This window comes from Schistocerca serialis, chromosome 1 (genome assembly GCF_023864345.2).
Source record: "Schistocerca serialis cubense isolate TAMUIC-IGC-003099 chromosome 1, iqSchSeri2.2, whole genome shotgun sequence".
NCBI lineage: Eukaryota > Metazoa > Arthropoda > Insecta > Orthoptera > Acrididae > Schistocerca > Schistocerca serialis.
Window position 1 is genome coordinate 1,178,881,836 of NC_064638.1, and position 26,735 is coordinate 1,178,908,570.

Genomic DNA, 26,735 nt, shown 5'->3' on the forward strand with positions numbered 1-26,735 from the left:
AAAAACCAAAATGCTATGGAAAATGTGTTTTATTTTGAACACATTTGTGTAGAAGATGTACACTCTGTCATTCATTCTCTTAGCAAAAGTGATTCACTGGATGTTTACAATATCAGCTCTATAATATTGAAACTTAGTAGTCATAATATAGCAGAGGTTCTCTGCCACATCATAAACTACTGCTTTGATGAAAGTTGTTTCCCTGAAAAATTAAAAGTAGCTAAAGTAATCCCAGTCCACAAAAAAGGTGACAATAATTTTCCTAGCAATTATAGGCCAGTTTCTCTTGTACCACTTTTATCCAAGGTCATTGAGAAACTAATGAGTATTCAAATGATTAATTTTCTAGATTCTCATCAATTACTTTCAAATAGCCAGTTTGGGTTTAGGAAAAATCTATCGACTCGTGATGCTGTTATGAGCTACATATGTAAATGTCTTGAAGCAAAAGAAGAAAAATTTATTGTAAGTACAAAGTTTTTTGATTTATCAAAAGCGTTTGACACTGTGTGCCACAACACTGCTGCTGAAATTAAAAACTGTAGGTTTCTCAGTCTCTGCTGTTAAAATTATTCAGTCATACTTATCTAATAGATCTCAAACTGTTTACTTCAATAACCAATATTCTAGTTTCTTACCCATTAACCATGATGTTCCTCAAGGGTCAATCTTGGGCCCTGTCTTGTTCATATTATGTATGAATGACGTATCTAGCACTGTAATAGATGATACTACAAACTGCTACTTGTATGCAGATTGTGGTGTCACCGCCAGACACCACACTTGCTAGGTGGTAGCCTTTAAATCGGCCGCGGTCCGTTAGTATACGTCGGACCCGCGTGTCGCCACTGTCAGTGATTGCAGACCGAGCGCCGCCACACGGCAGGTCTAGAGAGACTTACTAGCACTCGCCCCAGTTGTACAGACGACTTTGCTAGGAAAGGTTCACTGACAAATACTCTCTCATTTGCCGAGACGATCGTTAGCATAGCCTTCAGCTACGTCATTTGCTACGACCTAGCATGGCGCCATTACCAGTTTATATTGAGATTGTTATTAATGCACCGTCAAGAGCGATGTACACCAATTATGGATTAAAGTTAAGTATTCCAGAAGCTATGTACTATTTTTGGCTACTACAATTCCTTGTCATTCTCCAGACCTCACGCCAGCCTGCGTGAGCTTAAACGCATGCCTTTCGGCTTCCTCCAAACTCCGTGAATTGGCTCCTGCCAATTCACAACACAGTTTAAGTGTTACAGTGCCTACGAACAATAACATAAGTAACTCTACCTCACTCAAGGTAGATATATTTTTTGACTGGTGCAATGCCAATAGCCTGTCTATGAACATAAATAAAACACAGGAATTAAACATTTCTTATAACAATAGAATCACCTTAGAGACAGGTCCTGTAAAGTTTCTTGGCATTGTTTTGCAAAATAATTTAGGCTGGCAGGCACATGTGAATTACTTTAACACAAAAAATTTCTAAAGGAATATTTATGCTCAGAAAATTACAAGCAACAGTAGATGAGAAAATTTTGCTTTCTGTCTATTATAGTTATATTCACTCTCATTTTACGTATGGGACAATCTTGTGGGGAAATAACTGCTACTCAAAATGCTTATTTACAGCCCAGAAAAAAGCTGTCAGACAGATATGTAAAGTACCACCTAGAACTCACTGTAGAGAATTATTTATTAAACTTAGCATTATGACCTTGCCATGTATATACATATTTCAATGCCTCTTGTACATTAAAAAGAACTTTTCTAGTTTTGATTTGAATTTTGATGTACATAGTTATAACACACGACACTGTAATGATGTAAGAAAATATTACTGCTCATATACCAAAACTCTAAACAGCTTCAAACACACTTCTGTAACGCTATTTCATTTACTATCAGAGTCAGTTAAGAGTCTGGGGCTGAAAAAATTTAATATATGTGTAAGAACTTCATTAATTCCAAACTGTTTTTATGCAATGGAAGATTTCTGTGTGCATAATTTCTAACATAGATTAATTATTTATGTATTTATTGTCATTGTAGTTTGTGCATATATTGACATTGCTTATACAAGCTTTACATCAGTGTAAATGTTTTGTTTTTGGCAATAAAAATCAATCAATCAATAATTAAAAGAACTTCTTGGACCTTCCGTTATAAATTATTTCAGCAAGGGTGCTGAGCAACCGAGCTGACGTGTTTTCTTCATCCAGTCACGTTTCTTATTTTTTTCTTATGCAGCGATTCTATGCAACAAGCTTTAACTTCATCACAACTTGTGCGACATGCAGCTGCCTAAACTTTAATTTTAGACATGACTCAGGGACTCACAAAACGACGAAGCTGATGTGTATAGTGGCCGTGTCGCCATGTCTACAGTCATATATATGAAACCACTTGAGTGTAACTCATTCCACTCAACGAGTGGCACAACCCAATGTCGTAGTGTAAACTAGGCTTTACCCAACTAAACCCCACAACCCCTAACACAGCCTTACTTCCGCAGTACTTTCTCCCCTGCCTTCCAGACTTCACAGAACCTCTCCTGCGAAACTTGCAGAACTAATAGTCCTGGAAGAAAGGATATCGAGGAGACATGGCTTTGCCATAACCTGGGGGATGTTTCCAGAATGAAATTTTCACTCTGCATCTGAGTGTGCGCTGATATGAAACATCATGGCAGATTAATACTGTGCACCAGATCGTAACTCGAATTCGGCACCTTTGCCTTTCATGGGCAAGTACTCTATAACAGCGCTACATGGGTAGCTCAGTTGGAGCTGGTACAGTAGCTCAGCGTGTTCGGTCAGAGGGTTAGTCACCACCTGTAACAAAAAAAACTGAGTGAACGGATTAACGAAGAACCTGAACAGGTGTCATCGGATGCCCGCCCCCAAGAAATTCAACGAACAATATAGAACAAAATGAGAAATAAAAAAAATTGGTAGAGCACTTGCCCGTGAAAGGCAAAGGTCCCGAGTTCGAGTCTCAGTCTTGCACATAGTTTTAATCTGCCAGGAAGTTTCATATCAGCGCCCACTCCGATGCAGAGTGAAAGTTTCATTCTGGAAACATAGTGTAATGTTTACGTGAGGTTTATTCTTATGATGAATGGAGTATATACACTCTAATGCGACTGGCGCAAAATTTGAATAGATATTATCTTTCAGATGAAGAAACACGCCTGTCAGCTTTCTATGTACAACTCCTTTTGGGTGTTGTGATTTTTTTCCGTCAGTGTGTATTAAAATCCCCTACATTTCGGCCCCTTAGGGAGGCATTTAAGGGGCTCCGGAAAGGCTCAAAATCATGAAAAGTTCAATTTTTACTTTTTTGCGTTTTCTGAATCTGCAGACTATTACCTTTTAATAGATTTATAATTTATTCAATTCCGAAGACTACAACTATTTTTAAATTTTTTTTGAAATGTGTTCTACATGGGCGTGACCCACTGTGGCGCTGTTAAACTGCTGTCAAATGGTGTTATTATTAACGTCCGTGTTCATCAGGTACATTTTAGTGATGTGAGATACCCAATGTCGTAGTGTAAACTAGGCTTTACCCAACTAAACCCCACAACCCCTAACACAGCCTTACTTCCGCAGTACTTTCTCCCCTGCCTTCCAGACTTCACAGAACCTCTCCTGCGAAACTTGCAGAACTAATAGTCCTGGAAGAAAGGATATCGAGGAGACATGGCTTTGCCATAACCTGGGGGATGTTTCCAGAATGAAATTTTCACTCTGCATCTGAGTGTGCGCTGATATGAAACATCATGGCAGATTAATACTGTGCACCAGATCGTAACTCGAATTCGGCACCTTTGCCTTTCATGGGCAAGTACTCTATAACAGCGCTACATGGGTAGCTCAGTTGGAGCTGGTACAGTAGCTCAGCGTGTTCGGTCAGAGGGTTAGTCACCACCTGTAACAAAAAAAACTGAGTGAACGGATTAACGAAGAACCTGAACAGGTGTCATCGGATGCCCGCCCCCAAGAAATTCAACGAACAATATAGAACAAAATGAGAAATAAAAAAAATTGGTAGAGCACTTGCCCGTGAAAGGCAAAGGTCCCGAGTTCGAGTCTCAGTCTTGCACATAGTTTTAATCTGCCAGGAAGTTTCATATCAGCGCCCACTCCGATGCAGAGTGAAAGTTTCATTCTGGAAACATAGTGTAATGTTTACGTGAGGTTTATTCTTATGATGAATGGAGTATATACACTCTAATGCGACTGGCGCAAAATTTGAATAGATATTATCTTTCAGATGAAGAAACACGCCTGTCAGCTTTCTATGTACAACTCCTTTTGTGTGTTGTGATTTTTTTCCGTCAGTGTGTATTAAAATCCCCTACATTTCGGCCCCTTAGGGAGGCATTTAAGGGGCTCCGGAAAGGCTCAAAATCATGAAAAGTTCAATTTTTACTTTTTTGCGTTTTCTGAATCTGCAGACTATTACCTTTTAATAGATTTATAATTTATTCAATTCCGAAGACTACAACTATTTTTAAATTTTTTTTGAAATGTGTTCTACATGGGCGTGACCCACTGTGGCGCTGTTAAACTGCTGTCAAATGGTGTTATTATTAACGTCCGTGTTCATCAGGTACATTTTAGTGATGTGAGATACCCAATGTCGTAGTGTAAACTAGGCTTTACCCAACTAAACCCCACAACCCCTAACACAGCCTTACTTCCGCAGTACTTTCTCCCCTGCCTTCCAGACTTCACAGAACCTCTCCTGCGAAACTTGCAGAACTAATAGTCCTGGAAGAAAGGATATCGAGGAGACATGGCTTTGCCATAACCTGGGGGATGTTTCCAGAATGAAATTTTCACTCTGCATCTGAGTGTGCGCTGATATGAAACATCATGGCAGATTAATACTGTGCACCAGATCGTAACTCGAATTCGGCACCTTTGCCTTTCATGGGCAAGTACTCTATAACAGCGCTACATGGGTAGCTCAGTTGGAGCTGGTACAGTAGCTCAGCGTGTTCGGTCAGAGGGTTAGTCACCACCTGTAACAAAAAAAACTGAGTGAACGGATTAACGAAGAACCTGAACAGGTGTCATCGGATGCCCGCCCCCAAGAAATTCAACGAACAATATAGAACAAAATGAGAAATAAAAAAAATTGGTAGAGCACTTGCCCGTGAAAGGCAAAGGTCCCGAGTTCGAGTCTCAGTCTTGCACATAGTTTTAATCTGCCAGGAAGTTTCATATCAGCGCCCACTCCGATGCAGAGTGAAAGTTTCATTCTGGAAACATAGTGTAATGTTTACGTGAGGTTTATTCTTATGATGAATGGAGTATATACACTCTAATGCGACTGGCGCAAAATTTGAATAGATATTATCTTTCAGATGAAGAAACACGCCTGTCAGCTTTCTATGTACAACTCCTTTTGGGTGTTGTGATTTTTTTCCGTCAGTGTGTATTAAAATCCCCTACATTTCGGCCCCTTAGGGAGGCATTTAAGGGGCTCCGGAAAGGCTCAAAATCATGAAAAGTTCAATTTTTACTTTTTTGCGTTTTCTGAATCTGCAGACTATTACCTTTTAATAGATTTATAATTTATTCAATTCCGAAGACTACAACTATTTTTAAATTTTTTTTGAAATGTGTTCTACATGGGCGTGACCCACTGTGGCGCTGTTAAACTGCTGTCAAATGGTGTTATTATTAACGTCCGTGTTCATCAGGTACATTTTAGTGATGTGAGATAAATTATGTGTTGTGGCTAACCTGTGATGGTTCAATATACATCGCTGGTGTGATTGTCGATTGTTTCATGTTTATTTACTCTGTCGTAGAGGTGGGCCAAACGGTTATTCTGGAGTAACCGTTATCACAGTTCCAGTTATTCTTTGATAACCGTTATCGTTAACCATTATTAATAACTGCCAAGTTATTTTTCGCTAGCGAATACCGAATACTCCGACAGTTAAATAACGACATAGTTGGAATCCATCAGTTTAGTTATCAGTATAACTGCGAGTAGTGTGAAATAGCAGGAATGTCGTATGAATCGTGTCATAACCTTAGCTTATTAACTCCGGGTACATTTTAGTTGATGTTAGAACGATTATTAGTGTTTCATATTATATGTTTGTAGGTTATCGGTCGCTATTAGAAATATTATCTTCGCAGCTGCGGCAGAAAGTATGCGGAACTTCACCAAAGCACTGTTTAAGTAAAATGTTAACAACGTGCGTTTTTAAGTATGAAGTAATATGTAAACTGAGTACTGTAGGTTAAATTCGAAGCTTAATTTCTTGTGCTGCTCACATAATAGAATAAAGTGTACAGCCTTGTAACACAACAAAAAATATACATAATGTGACAGATTCATTTACTCCTGTGCTGTAAAAGCTAGTCCTATTGGGGAAAGTGTGAGTACGCTAATCCAAGTTTTATGTCAGATTTGCAAACTGCTCGATTTCTCCAGCGACAGCATGTTTATAACATATGAAGACATGCGGATCGAAAAGGTTGACAGTGTTACATTTCTGGGACTACAACTCGATAATAAATTCAGTTGGGAAGGGCATACCACATTTTTTTCATTCTATTATTTCATAAGGGAGCATATTCTGTGGTAACTTATCAAACGTAGCAAAAGTTTTTCGCATGTAAAAGCGTGCAATAAAAATCGTTTGTGGTATCAATTCAAGAACATCATGTAGGAACCTGTTCAAGAAACTTTGTATTCTAACCACTGCTTCCTAGTATATTTATTCCTTAATCAAATTTGTTACAAGTATTTGCAACCAATAGCTTAATACATAATATCAGTACTAGAAGTGGGAACAGCAATCTACATAAAGACCTAAAATTACTTACCTTGGTCCAAAAGGGGTCCAATATTCAGGAACATGCATTTTCAATAAACTGCCAGCAAGTCAGCAACCATTAAAAACTTGGTTTCAGATAAGGCACGGTTTACAGTGTGTTTGAAAGACTATTTGATACAGAAGTGTCTGATTCCACCCGTCATCAATATGCCGGAAATGGCTATTTTAAGTGTGTCTATGACGTCACTACATACACATGGCAACAAACACGAAGATACATATAAATAATACAATAATATTTCCCACCAAAAATACAATCAAACCAATGGGACAACTGCGGGAAGTTGGGGGTTTTAGGGTGAGGACAAGCTAGTAAAAAAAAACACACCATGATCCCAAAACACAAAATGAAGAACAAAAAGAAAAAAATACAGCATTCTGCTACACCAACTAAAATCTACAGGAATCGGACACTTCACTTGAACAATATAGGTCAACTATAGGTGACCATACCAAAACACCAATACCCACAATTAAAAGTACGAAAATTGGAATCAGACATTTCCCTTGACCTACATAGGTCAACCTCAGATGACGATACTAAAACATCAACACACACAACTACGAAAATGGGAATCGGTCATTTCCAGTGACCTATATAGGTCCACAACAGCTACTGATGCCAAAAAACCAACACCTACAACTGCGAAAAATAAAACCACAATCCCAAAAGTCCACAAATCAATCATCCCTACATAAATTAAATCACATTCATTACTGCATAAATACACAAAACATCACAGCTAGAAAAAAAAATTAATTACCACCAGCAAATTCCGGCACTGCAACCTAGATCGACAGCCCCCCACACACACACAAAAACCAACTCATAAACACCGTGCCGTAATGACATTCACACACCACAACACCTTTACGTCGAAGCAGACAGGTGGAATCAGACGCTTCCATTGACACCTCCTTCTACTCTGTAGATGAATATCGTAACAGAGACTGATAGACCAGCTTAGGTAAAAATTCTGCTATATTTCAGTTTTGACAGCACTTGGTTGCAACAGTCAAGATCGGGTATTCTGTGTACGATAAATTTATTAAAAGTACGTAACTGTGTTTTATTCTATCAGTGTACCAATTCTGTAAATATTAGCAGTTACTGTGATATATTCACATATTTTGACAATCTCCTGACAAATGATGAGGATAATAATTATTATATTCCACTGTATTATGTTATACTTTCTGACATGTTATTTGTCATTCACGATGGCCAGCGGCTATTTCCATAGCAGTACGAAAATATTTGTTCGCTCCAGTTACTATCCTCTCTGGAAATATCACCTGGAACTATGACCTTTAACTGGAGTCACCGAGTCAGGAACGTCTAGACACACAGTTATTCCGTTACCAGCTTCCAGGTTATCTGTGGTGGTAGCCCGATAACTACCAGAGAACTAGAACTACGAGCCAATAACGATAACTGCCAGAGGAGAATACCGGTCTCTGACAGTTATTTCCAACGAGTTAAAATTTCATAGAGTGGCTGAGATACTAGTTACAGCGCTCCTAGCGGCAACCAACGCTAACTCGGCCGCCATGTTCTCCTTAGTCAAAACATTAGGAAAGCGGTAGTGTTGTTTGTGTTGGAAGTGTGTCAGCTGTTGTGATATTACTGCAATATTTAACTTTTCTAGTTGACTTTTTTGTTACAAAATATAAAGTCAACATGCCTGCAGTGTGTTCAGCGTTCAACTGCACAAATCGCAGCGATAAAACAACAAATATTTCATATTATAAGTAAGTATATTAGTACCGAAATACGACACACGTTTTTTAATGTTTATTAAAGAGTCATTTGCATTGGAACTGTAATTATGCTTAAGACAAATGCAGGAAGTAATTTACTTATCGTTGATTACAGATTTCCTTTAAAAGCTAAGGAAATTACAAAAAGATGGATTATAAATATGAAGCGAGAAAACTGGTTTCCTACTACAGCCAGTTACCTCTGTTCAGCTCATTTTGAAGAGAAATATATGTACCACACAAATGTCCAGAGGCGCCTTTTGTCAAAACCAGTACCTACTATCTTTAACTTTCCACCACATTTACAAAAGCAAGATAAAGTATTACGACCACAACCCAGAAAGCGATCTTTCGACAATTTGCAAGATAGTGCTATTACAGTGACATCATTAGCACAAAGTAAGTCAATAATTTAATTTTACTCCGTGTTCTTATTACTTTGAATTACATACTTTCTATTATAATCTTATGGTGTAACTCTGTTATAAACTTATGATGTAACTACATTCTTTCAGTGCCTGTCGGACCCACATCTGTTTCTGCTGACCACAATTACTGTCTACCAAGCCCTAAGAAGTTGAAAACACAATATAACAGAGTACAAGCAGAGAATGTGCGACTAAAGAAGCGGATAAAGCAAATGAAGCAACTTAGTGTACGACACAAAAGAAGAATAGTGGTTACAGACTTTAGTTGCTGGTTTGAGAAGAAGGCTATGTAGTTCAGTTTCTGATATGTTAAACAGTGAACATGTAGTTGGTTTGTTGAAGGAGCTATTGGAACTTCTGTTCAGTGCTAAAGTATGCCATTATTCTCAGCAAATAAGGAAATTCGCCCTGACCCTACACTTTTATTCTGCCAAGCCATACAGCTACTTACGAAAATTTGTGAAATTACCCCACCCAAGAACGCTTCGACTTTGTTATTGAATTACTATGCTTGTGTAAACTACTTGTAACACACATTTCAAATAAATTCTCGTTCACAGTGTACTGGTTTTTGAGGCTTTGACTGTTTACTTTGAAATAGCGACAAAAATATCGCATTTCTGCGCCCGTTACTGTTTCTAATAGTTAACCACAGCATGTTTAGAAGTTTCACCGTAATATTCTGGTGGTACCTGCTCTAATTGCATTAATTTATGGGCAACAAGTAACGTTATAGTGGATGGACAGACTTATTTGAGTTGTCTTGTAGTGTTATCTACATCGAAAAGTTTAGCCATATTTCGACAAAAACATCCCTTTTTGCTGTCAGTGTACACTGAAATCACTGCTGTCTATTGCTTGTTTTAGAAAAAATAAAGCTAGTATGGGCTATTTCAAGTAAGTCAAATGCAGTTACAAGGGGGCGGGACACAGCAGACGAATGCCTTGACTAAAGAAAACATGGCGGCCAGAACTTCAATTTGCTTCAAACATGGCGGACCTATAGCCACTCTATGAAATTTTAACTCGTTGGTTATTTCCATAGTCGCTCGAATTCCTTAGTAAGTTTCCTTGTACTACCCGTCCAAGCTAAATTAACACGTAAGGCGGTGGCTTAAGGGAACGACCGTACTTGTTAATGCCTGTACTGCAGCTCCTATCAGCCACTGCTCGGACATTAACTTTATTTAATTGTTTATGCTAAGAGTAACGAAGGCCCACGAAATAGTACACAGTTCTTATCAACAGATGGCGCGCAGTCTCACAGTTATTCCCATGGTCTATAGAACGCCTTCCAAATGCGCAGTACGATCTTCGGTCAACAGATGGCGCGAGGCACTGTTGACACCTAACAGTTATTGAAATAACTGCCAGAATCAGAGGAACGGTTATCGCAGTAACCGTTACTTCTCAGTAACCGGTTATTTCTATCAGTTACGTTATTTTTTGCCACCTCTACTCTGTCGTTATCTCGAAAATATTCGTAATTAATTCTGTTTCTTGAGTCTCTGTTTTGTTGAAGTATAATAATGAGTAAAAGTAAAGTTATTAGAAATCCTCTGAAGGCTTTTAAGAAAAGGAGAAATGTTCGAAAGCCAAAGGTATGTGTTATTACTGTAAACAATAAAGACGATAACCAAGTGAGTGAACCTAACCTCTCAAGTACACCTGCCCATAGCAGTCAAAGTGGGAAAGAAAATACTTCACAGACGAAGCTTGGCTCAATGAGTGAAAACTATGAATGTTTTATGGGCGAATCGGATGTGAATGAAATATTTGATGTCTCAAAGGAATTTTTTCAAACTGTGTAAGATGTATTCATTGTAGTGAAGTTGGTCTGGAACTCTCCATAATAAAGCAAGTAGCAAAATCTACGAACACAACAACGAGCGATGCTTGCTTTAAACAAGGAACGCCTTCGGGCTGCAGACAGGGCTGTAAAGAGTCTAGAAATACAAGCAAGAGTAAACAGGAGGAGGAACAAGAGGAAGCTGGAGGACGAGTTTGCAGAGGATGAAGATAATCCATCCTATGGACATGGAATGCACTAAAAAGTTAACCCAATCTTTGTCGCTCGATTCCCAAAACTTTTATTTTCTCATACTAATTACATGTTTTCTAAGGATCTTCCAAACATATTTGTTTCAAACTTTCAGTAAATGTTACACAGTACCTTCTGCATAATTTAACACAGCCTTTTTCCAAAAAACTGTATATTTTTGAATATATAAATAAAAAATTGCAAAAAAATGTTGTGAATTTTCATTACAATTGAAAAAAATCATCTTTAATAACTGAACTAAAATTTTGTAAAATCCCTGTGTTAAGTTGTAGCCCATATTCCAATTAATAATCTGTAAAAAGTTCAACTTCCTACCTCAAATACTTTGTGAGGAAAGATGTAATTTATAAGCGTTATTTTAACATTGCAAGTATAGGGCGTTCCGGAGCCCCTTAAGCACAAATTCTTCCCTCGCTCTATACGTTAACGGAACGAGAAAAAGCCCTAATAACTGATACTATGCAACAGACCCTCTGCCATGCACTTCACAGTGCTTTGCAGAGTGTAGATGTAGTGTAGGAACCGGGTATTGGTGACAGTTGTGCAGCCATGCCCCAACAATCCTTGGATGTTGGCTAGAACGTGAAACGGCCTTATTGGAAATCATGTAGTTCATGTTAACACCAATACCAAACGTCTTCTGCACATTTATTTTAAATTGATGTTTCGTGTGTCATCTTCCTTGAATTAAATATTTTATTCCAATTAATTTTAAAGGAAGGATCTTGGAGTCTTATGAATTTAGTTTGACGCTGTTTCACCAGCATAGGCTGGTAATTATGTAAACATCATTGTTGAATTAATTAAATAAGTGTGCGCAGACAGAGACTTATGTAGGAATTATTTCTCGGCGAATTTTATTGTATCACAGTAATGTCAGACTATGGTTGTATGTTGCGTAGTGGCGCCGGTAACCGAAGTATCATTTCTTTGTAGTTAACAGTGATGCGAAGATGTTTGTAACCTGAAAAGCTAAAATTCAAACACCGATTTGTTTTGGTTTTCATAGTTCATAGTTGGAAACTAAGAGGGTGTTGTAGGTTTACTTATCAGTAACGAATGAAAAAAATAGGAAAGACTCGTGTCGTCATGAATCAGCAGTTTTTTTTATTTCGTATTCTACTCTTTTTACCCGAAAATGAGCAAAGATGTTCAGAGGTCTTTTGTTGTACGAAAAAAAAAAAATCGGAACAGTCACTGCTGTATTCTGATAAATGGGGTCACTGAAATCATGTGATAACTTATTGTGTTTAGTAATAGATAAATAAGAAATAAGTGTTGTTTTTCGTTCGTGTAATTATGTCAGAGAAAATAAGTAACATTTTTGTTACGTATCATCAATGAAACCCAGTCGCGTAATAGGTTCACCAAATGAACGACACAATGGTTTCGTTGTACACAACATGAAAATAAGTTTTTGGAGAAACAATTAAACAGTACTTCGTAAAGACGTTGTTACCGATGTTGTTAATTTGGACTTAGTGTAAACCTATGAACGCATAGTTTTCAAGGCGAGTATGTACAATCGAATAGACGATTCAGTTTATTATTGGTTTTAAACTAGGTTATTTAATGAAAACTGACATAGGAAATCAACTCAGCACTTTTAGAAATTTGTTCCGGCCAATTTCTTCGTTATAAAGTACTACAGTCTAAATCATTTATACCCCTCACATAGCTCTACCCTTTGGCGTAATTCATTTTCGCCGTAGCACGTTTCCACCAGAACTTGGTACTCTTAATTATTGTACAGCTTTTTTTTCTTTCATTACTAGTATATTTCTGTACATGAGTCTAGGAGACACCGTTGCTTAATTAGTTTCTACGAGTAGCCATGAAAATTTACAGTCTTGTGTTTGTTCCTAGGGTACCATGGTGTTCTGTTTTGTGTACGTGATCGCACGAAACAAACTGGCCGAAAGATTTTTTAATGGTTGTTTTCCAACCCGTAGTCTTGTGGATCTGTTTTATTAATTACGACTACGTGCAAGTCACCTCTTTCGCTAAACCCAGTAACTGAATAGCCGGACAATTTTGAAGCTTACTCACTGTCAAATATGCATCTAGTTTTCCAACTGTTGTGCCACTTGCAACTAGTGTTGCGAAATATGTGTAGTAGTTTACATTTAGTACAATTACAAATTTAATTTATCTGCAGTATTATCTGTGTCATTACATGGTTAAGAGTAAATGGTGTGGGTCTTCAGTTAAAAAATTACTTGTTACTGAAAATGTAAAACTGCCACATATATTGTAAAAATAATTGACTCTTTAGCCTATACTACAATTGCAGTTAGGTGTTGAAAGGAGACCTGCAAGGTTTTGAATTATATTTGGTGATGTTTTTCACAGTTCTTCATCAAGTGCAGCACTTGGTTATTCAGTGTTCACACAGGGATAAAATATGCACAATAGTCTCCTGTAAAATTGTCCAGTGTGTAATATTAATGTGAGCCAAGTAATTGGGTTAGCCAGGAAAAGTTGAACTTTTTTTATATGTCCACCTGTGCCATTGGGTATTGTTGATAACCTGAAATTTCAAAATGATCTTTATTTAAAACTAATGCTTTTGAAGTAACAGTAAGATATTAAAATTCTGTGAAAGGAATGAAGTGCTGTTTGTGACCTAAAATATCCAAATAATCTTTGGCCTCAATTCATCCTTGTAACTTAACACCAGGGTACTGAAATTCTTTGAAACAAAGAAACCTTATCCTGATCATGTGTGGTACCATCACCTCAGACTGTGATGCTTTCAGTGATCGTAACACCTAACCTGCCTGCAATATGTGTTGTGTAACAGGTGTCACCTCCCTTAGGGGGCAAAAAAAAAAAGTTAGAGGGATACCATACTTTTACCTTTAACTGAGTCCATATTACAGAGTAAAATTCCTTAGGCAGATGAATGGATTTTAGAAACATTTACACTTTCTTTATATAGCAAAGGTCCCTGTTCTGTTTCCATTAATGTCAACTTTCCTTTGTAACCACTATGTCATCATGCAATCACTCATATTTTACCTATCCAAGAATCGGGACACTTTGAGTGGAGACTTTCTTGTTATTACATCTTTAATGTAAACAATTAAAGTTGTGCTCCACATTCGTAACTGTGAATGTGTGTGGGTTTAGATTCAGAGGGGGCAGAGAATGCGAATGAGCCATTGTTGTATTTTAGTCATCAATGGAAGATGGCTGTTTGATGCAGTTTTCCATTCCCATCACTTGCCAACTATCATTATGAAACCAACCAAAAACCTTTTCCGTGAAGTAACAATAACATAGTGATCAAAGAGTACGTAATCTGTTCTACTATATGTGTCTGTGAAATTGAAATCTGCTGCTGAGTGATGTTCAGTATTGTGTTTCACCCCATGCATAGTGAAATGTTTCGATCCTCTTTGGCATGCTGTCCAGGCAGTGGTGAGATAGTAATGCTCCAGTATCCTCTACTCTTAGATGGCATTTCTTCTGAAGTCATACACTATGTGAGTTATGTTTTTTGGAATGACACTGGAAGTTTGAAGTGGTCTCAAGCATGCTCCATCAGAAACCGCAGGCCATTCAATTTGGCTGGTTCCGGCTTCAGGGAAGGAAGTGTTCTTGAGGTGAGAAAAGTTTGCTTGAGGACCCCGTTATTGTACAGACCTAAAATTACTGTTGACAGTGATGAGAGGCGGCCATCATTTGTACATGGTATGGCCCCAAAACATGAGTGATACACCTCCCTTGTATTTCTGAAGCCTGCATCAGACCACCACCACTTCTCTCTGATCATCTGACATCAGACAAAACTGTACTCTGTAAACCACCGTGAAATGCATGTCAGAGGGTACGTCCCATTGTACCAATTGTTGGGGTTTTTTCCCATTTCATTCACAAATGAAATGCTAAAAGAATGATTGTTTGAGTGCCTCTGTGTGTGTGCAGTGATTATTCTAATCTTATCCTCACACTCCCTCTGTGAATGATATGTAGCAGGTTGTAGTATATTCCTAGAGTCGTCATTTAAAGTTGGTTCTTGAAACATTTTTAATAGACTTTCTCAGGATATTTTACGTCTATATTCAAGTGTCTTCCACTTCCGTTCCTTCAGTATTTCTGTGACACACTTCTATGGATCAAACAAACCTGTGGCCATTCACGCTGTCCTCCACTGTATACGATTAATATACTCTATTATTCCTATTTGGTAGGGTTCCTACACATTTGAGGAATTTTATAGAACCACTCACACAAGTGAATCTGCTTTACCCATGACTGAGCTTGTGTGATCATTGCATTTCATATCTCTACAAAGATATTTGTAAGAGTATGCTGATTCCCCAACAGTGACTCACTGGTATTATAGTCATAGGATAAAACTTTTTTTCGTTTTGTGAAGTGCACAGATTTACAATTCTAAACTTTTAAAGCAAGTTGCCAGTCTTTGCATCACATTGAAAACCTTATCAAGATCTGACTGTATATTTATGCGGCTTCTTTCAGACAGTGCTTCATTACAAATAACTGCATCATCTACAAAAATTCTGAGGTTATTATTAATATTGTCTACAATGTCATTAATATACAACAAGAATAGCAAGAGCACCAACACACTTTTCTGGGGCACACCTGAAGTTACTTCTATACCACAATAGGACTCTCCATCGTAGATAACGTACTGCGTCCTCCCTACCAAAAAGTCCTTAATCCACTCACAAATTTCACTTGATACCACATATGATTGTACTTTTGAAAATAAGCATAGGTGTGGTACTGAGTCAGATGCTTTTCAGAAGTCAAGAAATACTACATCTACTTGAGTGCCGTGATCCAAAGTTTTCAGTGTATCATGCAAGGAAAGTACGAGTTGGGTTTTACGTGATCAGTGTTTTCGGACACCATGCTGGTTGACATTGAGGAGGTCATTCTGTCCGAGGTACCTCATTATGTTTGAGCTCAGCATGTGTTACAGGAATGTACAACAAACTGATGTCAAGGATACTGGACGGTAGATCTATAGATCACTTCTACAACACGTCTTGGAGATGTGTGGAACCTATGCTTTTTTCCAAGAACTGGGCATAGTTTTTATGTTTGAGGATGTATGATATATTATAGTTGGGAGAGGGGCTACTCAGCCACAAATTCACTATACTTGTATAATCTGTCGACAGGGATCCCATCGGGCCCTAGAGCTTTGTTCAGTTTTAACAATTTCAGCTGTTTCTCAATTCCGCTGACACTTATGCTTGTTTCATTCCTGCAAATCAGGCACTTGTTGATAAAGAAAACCCAGGTACAATTTCAGGTGTTCCTTTGCCCAAGTTCTCCATACATCAGGGTGAAGAGGGGGGGGGGTGTACTGTTACTCATAAATAACACTTAGTTGCATACTGTCTGAAATGGCAGCTCTCCCATCTGCTTTCAAAAGGAAGCATACAGTTCTGTTGCATTCTCTTAGCAGTACCTATTGGCTGTAATTTGTAGGTAGTGGTCATCAACTGGTGTTGTTGAATGTGGGCAACCACTAACTCAGTTCTTCATTGTTTTGTTCCTCACAATAGTGGCTGTTTGATCAAATTTAGTTGTTGTACTGTACACCAATTCAATGGGCATCTTCATGTGCTGACAACACTTCTTGCTGTAAAGTGACAGTATGTACATGTTTTAAGGTTGAAATGGTTCTTTGAGACATGCTGAAAGACAGAAAAATGTAAACAGACCACATTTCTCCATCCACGATTGGAGAGACAGAGTGCTCAACAGAACTGCACTGAGAATGCATGTGTACCTTCTAAACACAAGTGGCTGTATGCAGTAGTAACCTGTGATAGAAAGAGTATCGAGAAAGATGTTTCTGATCACAAAGCACAAACTGTGCAAGTCATGAAGTTGATACTAATTTTTTTTTCAGTTATTAAAAAATTGAGATTACAGATCACAATGGGTAAATAAGTATTTCCGCAGGAACATAAATCTATAAAATTCAGGCCAAGCTACAGATCAGAGTATCACCATGACCTTGATTAGAAAAATGATGAGAAAAGTACTGATGATATCAGTGGTCAAAGCTGAATGGCAGTATTGCAAACTATACTACTCCACAATACTGTGCATAAGTGTTTTTGTAAATATTCTTAAGTTGTGGCAATTGAAGTTTTGAATAAATTTTGTGAATCTTATTCATAGACTCTCTTAGATGTCAGATAAGTACATTTTATTCACTACAATAAAATTTGTTGACAGCATGCTGTTAATTGATGTCTTCATATTACTCACAATATTAATTTGGTGTAATGCAGTAAGAGGGTCCGCATAATCACTGATGAAACAGTCGTCCTTTTTAAAGATTTGTCACTGACAGTAAATGGTTAAAATAACTGTATGTTTGACAGCTGAAGAATAGGTTACTGCATGCATGAGGTGCATTTAAGTTGTAACACCTCTGATATTGTTTTCTCATTAATTAATTTATAGAAACTATGAAACTTTTGTCACTTCTTGACGTAATCTACCTGCAGCCAAACACATTTTTCACAATGTTGACGCCACAATTCCATGGCTGTCATGAACATTTGTGTAGGAGTGTGGTCTGACTACGGGAAATTGGTGATGCAGTATCGGTACACTAGTGAATGTGCGACCACGGAGTGTTTGTTTTGTCGGTGAAAATGGCAATGTTGCATTCATTGTCACAATCAATGAAAAGAAAGTCTCATTCATGCCACCATCACACATTAGCATTGCTGCCATGTGGTTGTCTCTCAGTATTTGTGGCAACCATGTCGAGGTTTTCACGCAGAGTTATGTGCACAGAACCTACAAAATAACAACTTTGGAGGCGATGTGGTCCATTCTCACTTGGCGACCCTCCAAAACAACTTTCTCTATTCACTTAATCATTTCATCAGATCAGCAGGTGCAAGGTCGAGATTGTCTTGCTTTGTTGTCACACAATGTTCTGCCTTCTTTGAACTTTAAACACATCCAGGACACTATCACCATGCATCATTCAATTGGCGATGAATTTTAGTCAGTTTCACACCACACAAATGGAGAAAATGAATGATTACGCGCTACTCTTGTAACGAAAATGTCATCATTTTATGTATCAAAAACAGTCCTCACTCTCACCACTACCGCTACAGTTGTGTGTGCCACATGGTGCTGCTATCTCTGTCACGCAATCACAATGAGTGCACCTGTATTTTAAAACAAACCTCATGCTTCTCTCTGTTTCCTATCCTGAGGAAAAAAAGTCAAAGGGGTCATTACTTGAATGCACCTCGTAGTTTGCTAAACTTGCTGCCTTTCCTTTGTTGCAAGTTCCTGTAAAAAAAAATGTTGAGAAGTAAGACTGTATCAGCTACACAATCTCGTTATTCTTAGGCACTACTTGTTTCACAGCACTTAAAGGTGCAAAATGGGAGTTAAATCATGATATACATAACACATTATTACTAGAAGACCCAGCATTCAAAGTCAGCCCAATAGAGTAGATTATTCGCAAAAAGGGTCTAAAAATAATAAAATATCGAGAAGAATGCTTCCGTCAAACTGATCGTGAAAGTCTAGAGGTGAACACCTACTATCATATGATATCTAAGTGACAATCCACTGGCTGAAAACTTTTGCTGTCATAACAACAGTGTCAAGGAAAGTGGACTGCTGTGTAAGGGTTCCCACTGAAACCAAGAACAGAGCTAGGCACTGAAGTGAGAAGTGCAAGCCAGGATGCCCAAGTACTACTGAGAAACATGAGTAACCTCCACTTAGAAATCCATTTTCTTTTACAGAGAGTTTTTGTGTCAGCAAAAGTGTTTAGTCAGTGGACTAAAATCAAACCTTGGAAGATCCAGGATGGGATGTAACAATATTATGAGAAGGAAAGATGCTAATCACCATATAGCGGCGATGCTGATTCGCAGATAGGCACAACAAAAAGACCTTCACAATTACAGCTTTCGGCCATTGCCCTTCATCAACAATAGACACACACACGCACACAAACTGCTGTCTCAGGCAACTGAAACTGGTATGTGTGAGTTGCGGCATGTGTGTGTCTACGGCCGAAAGCTTTAATTGTGAAAGTCTTTTTGTTGTGTCCATCTGCAACTCAGCATCTCTGCTGCATGGTGAGTAGCAAAAGCCAGTGGACTGTCACTTAGATACCATGTGATATTGGGTGTTCACCTTTACTTGTTGAAGTTCAGTTTGATGGTAGCGTTCTTCACCATAATTTATTACTCGTAGGACATTAGCCTTTTTTGCGAATAATCTATTCCAAGGGACTGACTACATATGCTGGTTCTTCTCATAATATGTAATGTATGGCATGACTCCTCCAACTTGCACCTGAAGATGCAGCTGTAAGTGCTGTGAAACTGGCAGTCCTAAGAATAAAAAGATTTTAGAGCTCAAGTGATTTTATTTCTCAATGTGATTTACTGTGGCTGTGGTTGCTCTAACTATAAAACTGTGGAGTTCACATGTGCAGTGCAACTAACTTGTTGTTGTAGAATAGTATGCCCCAACTGCTCAACTCACTGATGTTAATTACACAATCATCTTAACTGACATGCAGTCCCCAAATTCACACGTCATCTCAGATCCATTATTTTCCACCCATATCTTTTCCAACATTTTCCCTCTTGGAAATGAATGTAATGTGTTTAGTTACGGTAGACTGAAGATGCACACTGAGATGATAAGAGTCGTGGGACGCCTCCCAATATCGTGTCAGGTCTCCTGGTGTAGTGCAGCAATTCATCGGGCCATGGAGTCAGGAAGTCATTGGAAGTCTTCTGCAGAAGTACTGAGCTATGCTGCCTCTACTGCCATTCATAATTGCGAAAGTTTGTTTGTGCAGGATTTTGTGCACAAACTGACCTTTCAATTATGTCTTGTAAATGTTTCATGGGATTCATGTTTGGCGATCTGGGTGGCCAAATCATTCGCTCAAATTGTCCAGAATGTTCTTCACACCAATAGGAAACAATTGTGGCCCAGTGACATGGTGCATTGTCATCCATAAAAATTCTACTGTTGTGGTCTCCAGGTAGCCAAACGCAGTCCACACCATTATGGAGCCACCACCAGTTTGCACAGTACCTTGTTGACAACTTGGATCTATGGTTTTCTGAGATCGGCACCACACTCAAATCCTACCATTAGCTCTTACCTCATCTGACCACTCCACGCGTTTCCATTCATCTAAGGTCCAACCAACATGGTCACGAGCTCGGGAGAGGTGCTGCTGTTAGCAAAGGCACCCGCATGGTCATCTGCTGCCATAGCCCATTTTTGCCACATTCTCTTAACGGATACATTCATCGCATATCCCACTTTGATTTCTGCAGTTACTTCATGTCTGTTAACAGTGACAATTCTATAGAAATGTGATCACCGTCATTAAGTGAAAGCTGAAGACCACACTCTTGTTCATGGTGAGAAGTAACGCCTAAAATGTGGTATTCTTGGCATGGTCATGATACTGTGGATCTCAGAATACTGAATTCCTTATTTCTGAAATGGAATGTCCCCCGTGTCTCATCGTGCAGCCATAATCAAAAACCTTTTCACATGAATCACCTGAGTACGAATGACAGCTCCACCAATGCACTGCCTTTTCTACCAAGTGTATGTGATACGACTTCCATCTGTGTAGGCATCCTGCTATCCCATGACTTTTGTCACCTCCGTGTTACTACAGGTTGTGTTCCTACTTCTGATACATTTAATTATGTACTCCATGTATCACATTAAAGGAGGTACTCACTACCCCTTGTCTATTTTTAAACCACACATGTAAATACATGTTACTAATTTATTGAACAAACTTCTTTTCCATTTTCCAACAGCTTTAGGAGCACAATGGTTGGTGTTCTTGGTGGCGGAATCAGCGGACTTGCAGCTGCTCATTATCTCTTGAAAACAAAAGTTCAGCCAGTTACAGTTCTGGAAGCATCACATCGCATTGGAGGCTGGATACAAACAACAAATTCTCCAACTGGAAATATATATGAACATGGGCCAAGGACAATCAGAGTCCGAGGTCCTCTGGGAGAGAACACACTTCTCTTGGTAAAGGAACTGGGATTGTCAAATAAAGTGTTGCCAATACCTAGTACACATCCTGCTGCACGGAATCGAATGGTCTATGTTGACAAGAAGCTACACCTGTTGCCATCCAACCTTACTTCAGTATTGTTTCGAAAACCACCTTTCACAAAACCAATCATTAGTGCTTTACTGAAGGATATCTCCACTGCCAAGAAGGAAGTCAGTGATGAAAGCATATATGATTTTGTGGAAAGGAGATTGGGTAAAGAACTAGCTGAATATGCTATTAGTCCACTAATTTGTGGTGTGTGTGCTGGAGATGCAAAGAAGATAAGCGCAAAGTTTCTGATGAAATCATTGTTTGAGGCAGAACAGAAACATGGTTCAATTTTTAAAGGCATGATTATGAATATGTTACAGAATAGGAAGAATAAAATTCCTCCAAGTCAGGAAGAACTATGTGAAAGAGCCAGGAAAGAGAGATGGAATGTTTGGTCTTTAGAAGGGGGCATGGAGGAACTGCCCAAGGCATTAGAGTCTAATGTTAGGCAAAAAGGTTGTGAGATAGTTCTTAATGCTCCTTGTACAGAAATGCAAATACTGAATGACAAGGAAGTGTTTGTGAAGGCTGGGTCAGTTGAACACAAATTTAATCATGTATTTTGTGCCTTGCCAGCATACAAACTTGCTGAACTTGTTCACAGACAGCACCCTCAACTAAGCAGTGACTTGGCAGCTATACCATATGTTTCTGTTGGACTTGTGAATTTGCAGTATGATGGGAAATGTTTGAAGCAAGATGCCTTTGGATTTCTGGTACCACCATCACAGAAGCTCCCAATATTGGGCATTGTTTTTGACAGTTGTTGTTTTGGTAAGAATGATAAAACTGTTCTCACTGTAATGATGGGAGGGGCATGGTTTGAAGAACTATTTGGAGAAAATCCTAGTCCAGATACTTTCTTATCCACTGCAGTAAAATATACTACAGATATCCTTGGTATTGTAGGGAAACCAGAATCGCACTCTGTTTCTATCCTTCGGAACTGTATACCCCAATATGTATTAGGTCACCATGATAGAGTAGATAGAATTAGGAAGTACATAAAACAGAATAACTTACCAATATCAGTTGTTGGAGCATCTTATGATGGTGTTGGTGTGAATGATGTGATATTCTCATCGAAACAAGCTGTTGTTAATATGCACTGAATTACATTTCAACAGCCACAAGTTTATTTGTTACCTTTATAAGATTACTTGTGAAGAATATTTCATTCATGATATCATATTTCAGGAGAATGTTTGAAGTGTAAAACAATTCTGAGTAGAGAACACTTTGCAGAATACCTCACACAATCCAAACAAGGGGATGAGGAGTATGTGACATCAAACATATGCCACTTTGGAGTTTTTGTTTGTCAACTCTGATTTCATTGCTAGGCTGATTAGTTTCAAAATGTGTTGTCTTACTGAAATCTATTGTTAATTATTTTTGTACTCTTAATACTGATTGAAATGTAACATATCATGACATATGCTCAAATGTGATGTCTGTACATTTGCTTCGTCTTGTCATGGAGAATTTTGATTATAATGTTTCTAAATGGAACTGTAATATTACAAATCAGTGTTTGTTACCATTACCAAAGCAGTTTTATATTTTTTTGCAGTTTAGGCTCACTTTTGATATACACGTACTAGAAACTGAATATTAGATGTATCTCCATTCCTAAAAGACTGTGCAATTTGTGTATGTAATTGTTGAATAAAATCTATTTATTTTCCCAGTAAATTCCTGGAAGAAATATTTCATACGCAGTTATTCATTTTGTCTTAAATGGACTAAAACATTTTTTAAAGAGGGGTAGAAAAGAGAGATCTGTGAGGATTATTCTGAAAGTTATGAGAATGATTGGGTTTTGGTTCATTGTTGTCCTTTAGACAAATGAATGCAATAGCAGTAACTTGTACTATTTATTGTTCAAAGTTTCTACAATTCATGACCAAGTCTTCTGTTCCTACGAGGTTTTCAAAAGGATACAGTGAAAGCAACCAAAGGCAGGTCTTTGTGGCTTTTGTTCAGCCATAGTAATATACCTGCTGACAGGGTGAAAAGTCTCAAATCTGAACAATATTGCACCTGCATTACAATCACACTTGGCCTGTGAAACCACCTGTGAGCATTGTTTTGTCACCAGAAGCTTTGTGTTAGAACAGGAATTCTTTTCCCACCCTTTAAGAACACTTCTAGTTCTGAAGAGCTAACAGATGGTAAAATTTCATGAGGTAGTTGTGACAGTACAGTTCATCCACAGGGTGTCTAAAAGAATGTGTCAAATGCTATTCACAAAACATTTGCACCACTATGGTGGCACACTTTTCTCAGTTCTATTCACATCATCTGCTAAACTATGTGCAGTAAAGAGGGCAATTTAGACAATGCAGTGATGAATGGTACTCCTAAAAAATATTTAAGAAAATAGAAAGGCGTAGTAATTTGTGGTGGACGAAAAGATAGTAGCGAAAAATGATGTGCATGCTAGCTCACTAGAGACAGTAACACCATTTTCTACAACTTCAAACAAGATATCATTTGTCCAGTTTTGCATATGACAGCACCAAGTGTATCAAAGACAGATTTCACAAAAACAGTATCACGAACCTGAGAGTTGCTATTACTCTTTGTTAACAAGGGGGGGGGGAGGGGGGGGGGGAAATATCAAATACACCATATTTATTACATATTTTAAGCAGGTCACATCACAGCCAGTACATGAAGTACTGAATGATAAAAAGTTATTATGTACATAAATTACATTGCAGTATATACTTAACTGTTACTAACTGAATATATAACCTAGAGTTAATCCATCATCATCACTGTCAAAACAACTACAAACAAAACTGTTTTTATCAAGTTTGCAAAATAATTATTATCTAAGGTGTTTTACAGAATACAAATAAAGGTAAATAACCATGACCATGGACCTTGCCATTGGCGGGGAGGCTTGCATGCTCAGCTATACAGACAGCTGTACTAGAGGTGCAACCATGACGGAGGGGTATCTTTTGAAAATGTGTGCCCCGAAGATGGCCAGCAGCCTTTTCAATAGTTGCAGGGGCAACAGTCTCGATGATTGACTGAACTGGCCATGCAACACCAACCAAAACAGCATGATGTGCTGGTGCTGCGAATGGCTGAAAGCAAGGGGGAAACTACAGCTGTAATTTTTCCCAAGGGCATGCAGCTTTACTGTACGGTTAAATGATGACGGTGTCCTCTTGGGTAAAATATTCCGGTAGTAAAATAGTCCACCCTTCAGATCTCCAGGCAGGACTACTCAGGAAGATATCGTAATCGGGAGAAACAAAACTGGCGTTCTACAGATCGGAATGCTCAATGTCAGATCCCTTAATCGGGCAGGTAGGTTAGAAATTTTAGAAAGGGAAATGGATAAGTTGAAGTTAGATATTGTAGGAATTAATGAAGTACAGTGCCAGGGGGAACAAGGTCTCTGGTCAGGTAAATAAAGGCTTATAAACACAAAATCAAATATGGGTAACACAGGAGACGGTTTAATAATGAATAGAAAAATAGGAATGCAGATAAGCTACTACGAACAGCATAGTGAACGCACTGTTGTAGCCAAGATAGACAGAAAGCCCACGTCTGCTGCAGCAGTACAAATATACATGCCAAATAGCTCCACAGATGATGAAGAGATTGAAGAAATTTACGATGCGATAAAAAAAATTATTCTAGTAGTTACAGGAGATGAAAGTTTAATAGTCATGGGGGACTAGAATTCATTTGTAGAAAAAGTGATAGGTGGGTAGGGACTGGGGGGTAAAGAATGAGAGAGGAAGCCGCCTGGTAGAATTGTGCGTAGAGCATAACTTAAAACATGGCTAACACTTGGTTTAAGTGTCGTGAAAGAACGTCGTATATGTGGAAGAGGCCTGGAAACACCAGAAGGTTTCAGGTAGATTATACCCACATCAAAAAAAGTTTTGCATCACCTCAGTTCCGAGAGTTCCAGAACCTGTACAGAAAATTGGAATAGAGATCAACATAAACATCATTTTTGCCCTTTTTATTGCTCATGAAAACCACACATTTTCATGTTGTACCAACATAAGGCGAAATCTTCAGAGATGGCAGTCCAGACTGCTGTACACACCAGTACCTCTAATACCCAGTAGCACATCCTCTTGCATTGATGCTTGCCTGTATTTGTCCTGGCATACTATCCACAAGTTTATCAGGGCACTGTTGGTCCAGATTGTCCCACTCCTCAATGGTAATTCAGTGTAGCTCCCTGAGGGGTTGGTGGGTCACGTCGTCCATAAACAGCCCTTTTCAATCTATCCCAGGCATGTTCGATAGGGTTCATGTCTGGAGGACATGCTGGCCACTCTAGTCGAGCAATGTCATTATCCTGAAGGAAGTCATTCACAAGTTGTGCATGATGGGAGGTGCGAATTGTCATCCATGAACATGAATGCCTCACCAATGTGGTGCCGATGTGGTTGCACTATCGGTTGGAGGATGGCATCCACGTCTTGTACAGCCATTACAGCGCCTTCCATGACCATCAGCAGCACATGTCGGCCCCACATAATGCCACCCCAAAACAAAAGGGAACCTCCACCTTGCTGCACTCGCTGAACAGTGTGTCTAAGGTGTTCAGCCTGAGAGGGTTGCCTCCAAACAAGTCTCCAACAATTGTCTTGTTGAATGCATATGCAACACTCACCAGTGAAGAGAACGTGATGCCAATCCTGAGCGGTCCATTCTGCATGTTGTTGGGCCCATCTGTACTGCGCTGCATGGTGTTGTGGTTGCAAAGGCGGACCTCACCGTGGACGTCGCGAGTGAAGTTGTGCATCATGCGGCCTATTGCACACAGTTTGAGTCGTAACACGATGTCCTGTGGCTGTACAAAAAGCGTTATTCAACATGGCATTGCTGTTAGGGTTCCTATGAGCCATAATCCATAGGTAGCGGTCATCCACTGCAGTAGTAGCCCTTGGGCGGCCTGAGTGATGCATGTCATAGACAGTTCCTCTCTCTCTGCATCTCCTCCATGTCTGAACAACAGAACTTCGGTTCACTCCAAGAAGCGTGACACTTCCCTTGTTGAGACCCCTTTCTGGCACAAAGTAGCAATGCGGATGCAATTCAACCGCGGTATTGACCGACTTCTCATGGTTGAACTACAGACAGCACGAGCTGTGTACCTCCTCCAGGGTAGAATGACTGGAACTGATCGGCTTTCGGACCCCCTCCGTCTAATAGGCACTACTCATGCATGTTTGTTTACATCTTTGGGTGGGGTTAGTGACATCTCTGAACAGTCAAAGGGACTTCGTCTGTGGTACAATATCCACAGTCAACGTCCATCTTCAGGAGTTCCGGGAACCGGGTTGATGCAAAACTTTTTTTGATGTGTGTATAATGGTAAGACAGAGATTTAGGAACTAGGTTTTAAATTGTAAGACATTTCCATAGGCAGATGTGGATGCTGACCACAATCAATTGGTTATGAATTGTAGATTA

The 26,735-nt window shown here is 38.9% G+C and overlaps 2 protein-coding genes across 3 annotated transcripts; both read left to right on the forward strand.

Moving 5' to 3' along the window:
* The first annotated feature begins 8,534 nt into the window (after positions 1–8,534).
* On the forward strand, positions 8,535–9,556 carry LOC126459728 (THAP domain-containing protein 1-like). Its single transcript, XM_050095880.1, has 3 exons — positions 8,535–8,626; positions 8,751–9,034; positions 9,151–9,556. The coding sequence occupies exons 1-3, from the start codon at positions 8,556–8,558 to the stop codon at positions 9,354–9,356; spliced, it is 561 nt and encodes a 186-aa protein (XP_049951837.1). The 5' UTR covers positions 8,535–8,555; the 3' UTR covers positions 9,357–9,556.
* Positions 9,557–12,092: 2,536 nt separating this feature from the next.
* Positions 12,093–22,952, forward strand: LOC126418706 (protoporphyrinogen oxidase). 2 transcript variants are annotated; one of them, XM_050085616.1, is made up of 2 exons: positions 12,093–12,640; positions 20,971–22,952. In XM_050085616.1, exon 2 carries the CDS (start codon positions 20,984–20,986, stop codon positions 22,382–22,384), a length of 1,401 nt encoding a protein of 466 aa, XP_049941573.1. In that variant the 5' UTR covers positions 12,093–12,640; positions 20,971–20,983; the 3' UTR covers positions 22,385–22,952. The 2 variants fall into 2 exon arrangements, with proteins under 2 accessions (XP_049941573.1, XP_049941565.1); XM_050085608.1 differs by having other exon boundaries at positions 12,094–12,636; positions 20,971–22,951.
* Positions 22,953–26,735: the final 3,783 nt, after the last annotated feature.

Excerpts from the sequence above, each read along its gene's own strand:
- LOC126459728 (XM_050095880.1), top strand. The coding sequence starts at position 8,556 with ATGCCTGCAGTGTGTTCAGCGTTCAACTGCACAAATCGCAGCGATAAA. Across the intron at positions 8,627-8,750 it reads ACAAATATTTCATATTATAA|ATTTCCTTTAAAAGCTAAGG; the intron begins GTAAGTATATTA and ends CGTTGATTACAG. Across the intron at positions 9,035-9,150 it reads AGTGACATCATTAGCACAAA|TGCCTGTCGGACCCACATCT; the intron begins GTAAGTCAATAA and ends ACATTCTTTCAG.
- LOC126418706 (XM_050085616.1), top strand. The coding sequence starts at position 20,984 with ATGGTTGGTGTTCTTGGTGGCGGAATCAGCGGACTTGCAGCTGCTCAT.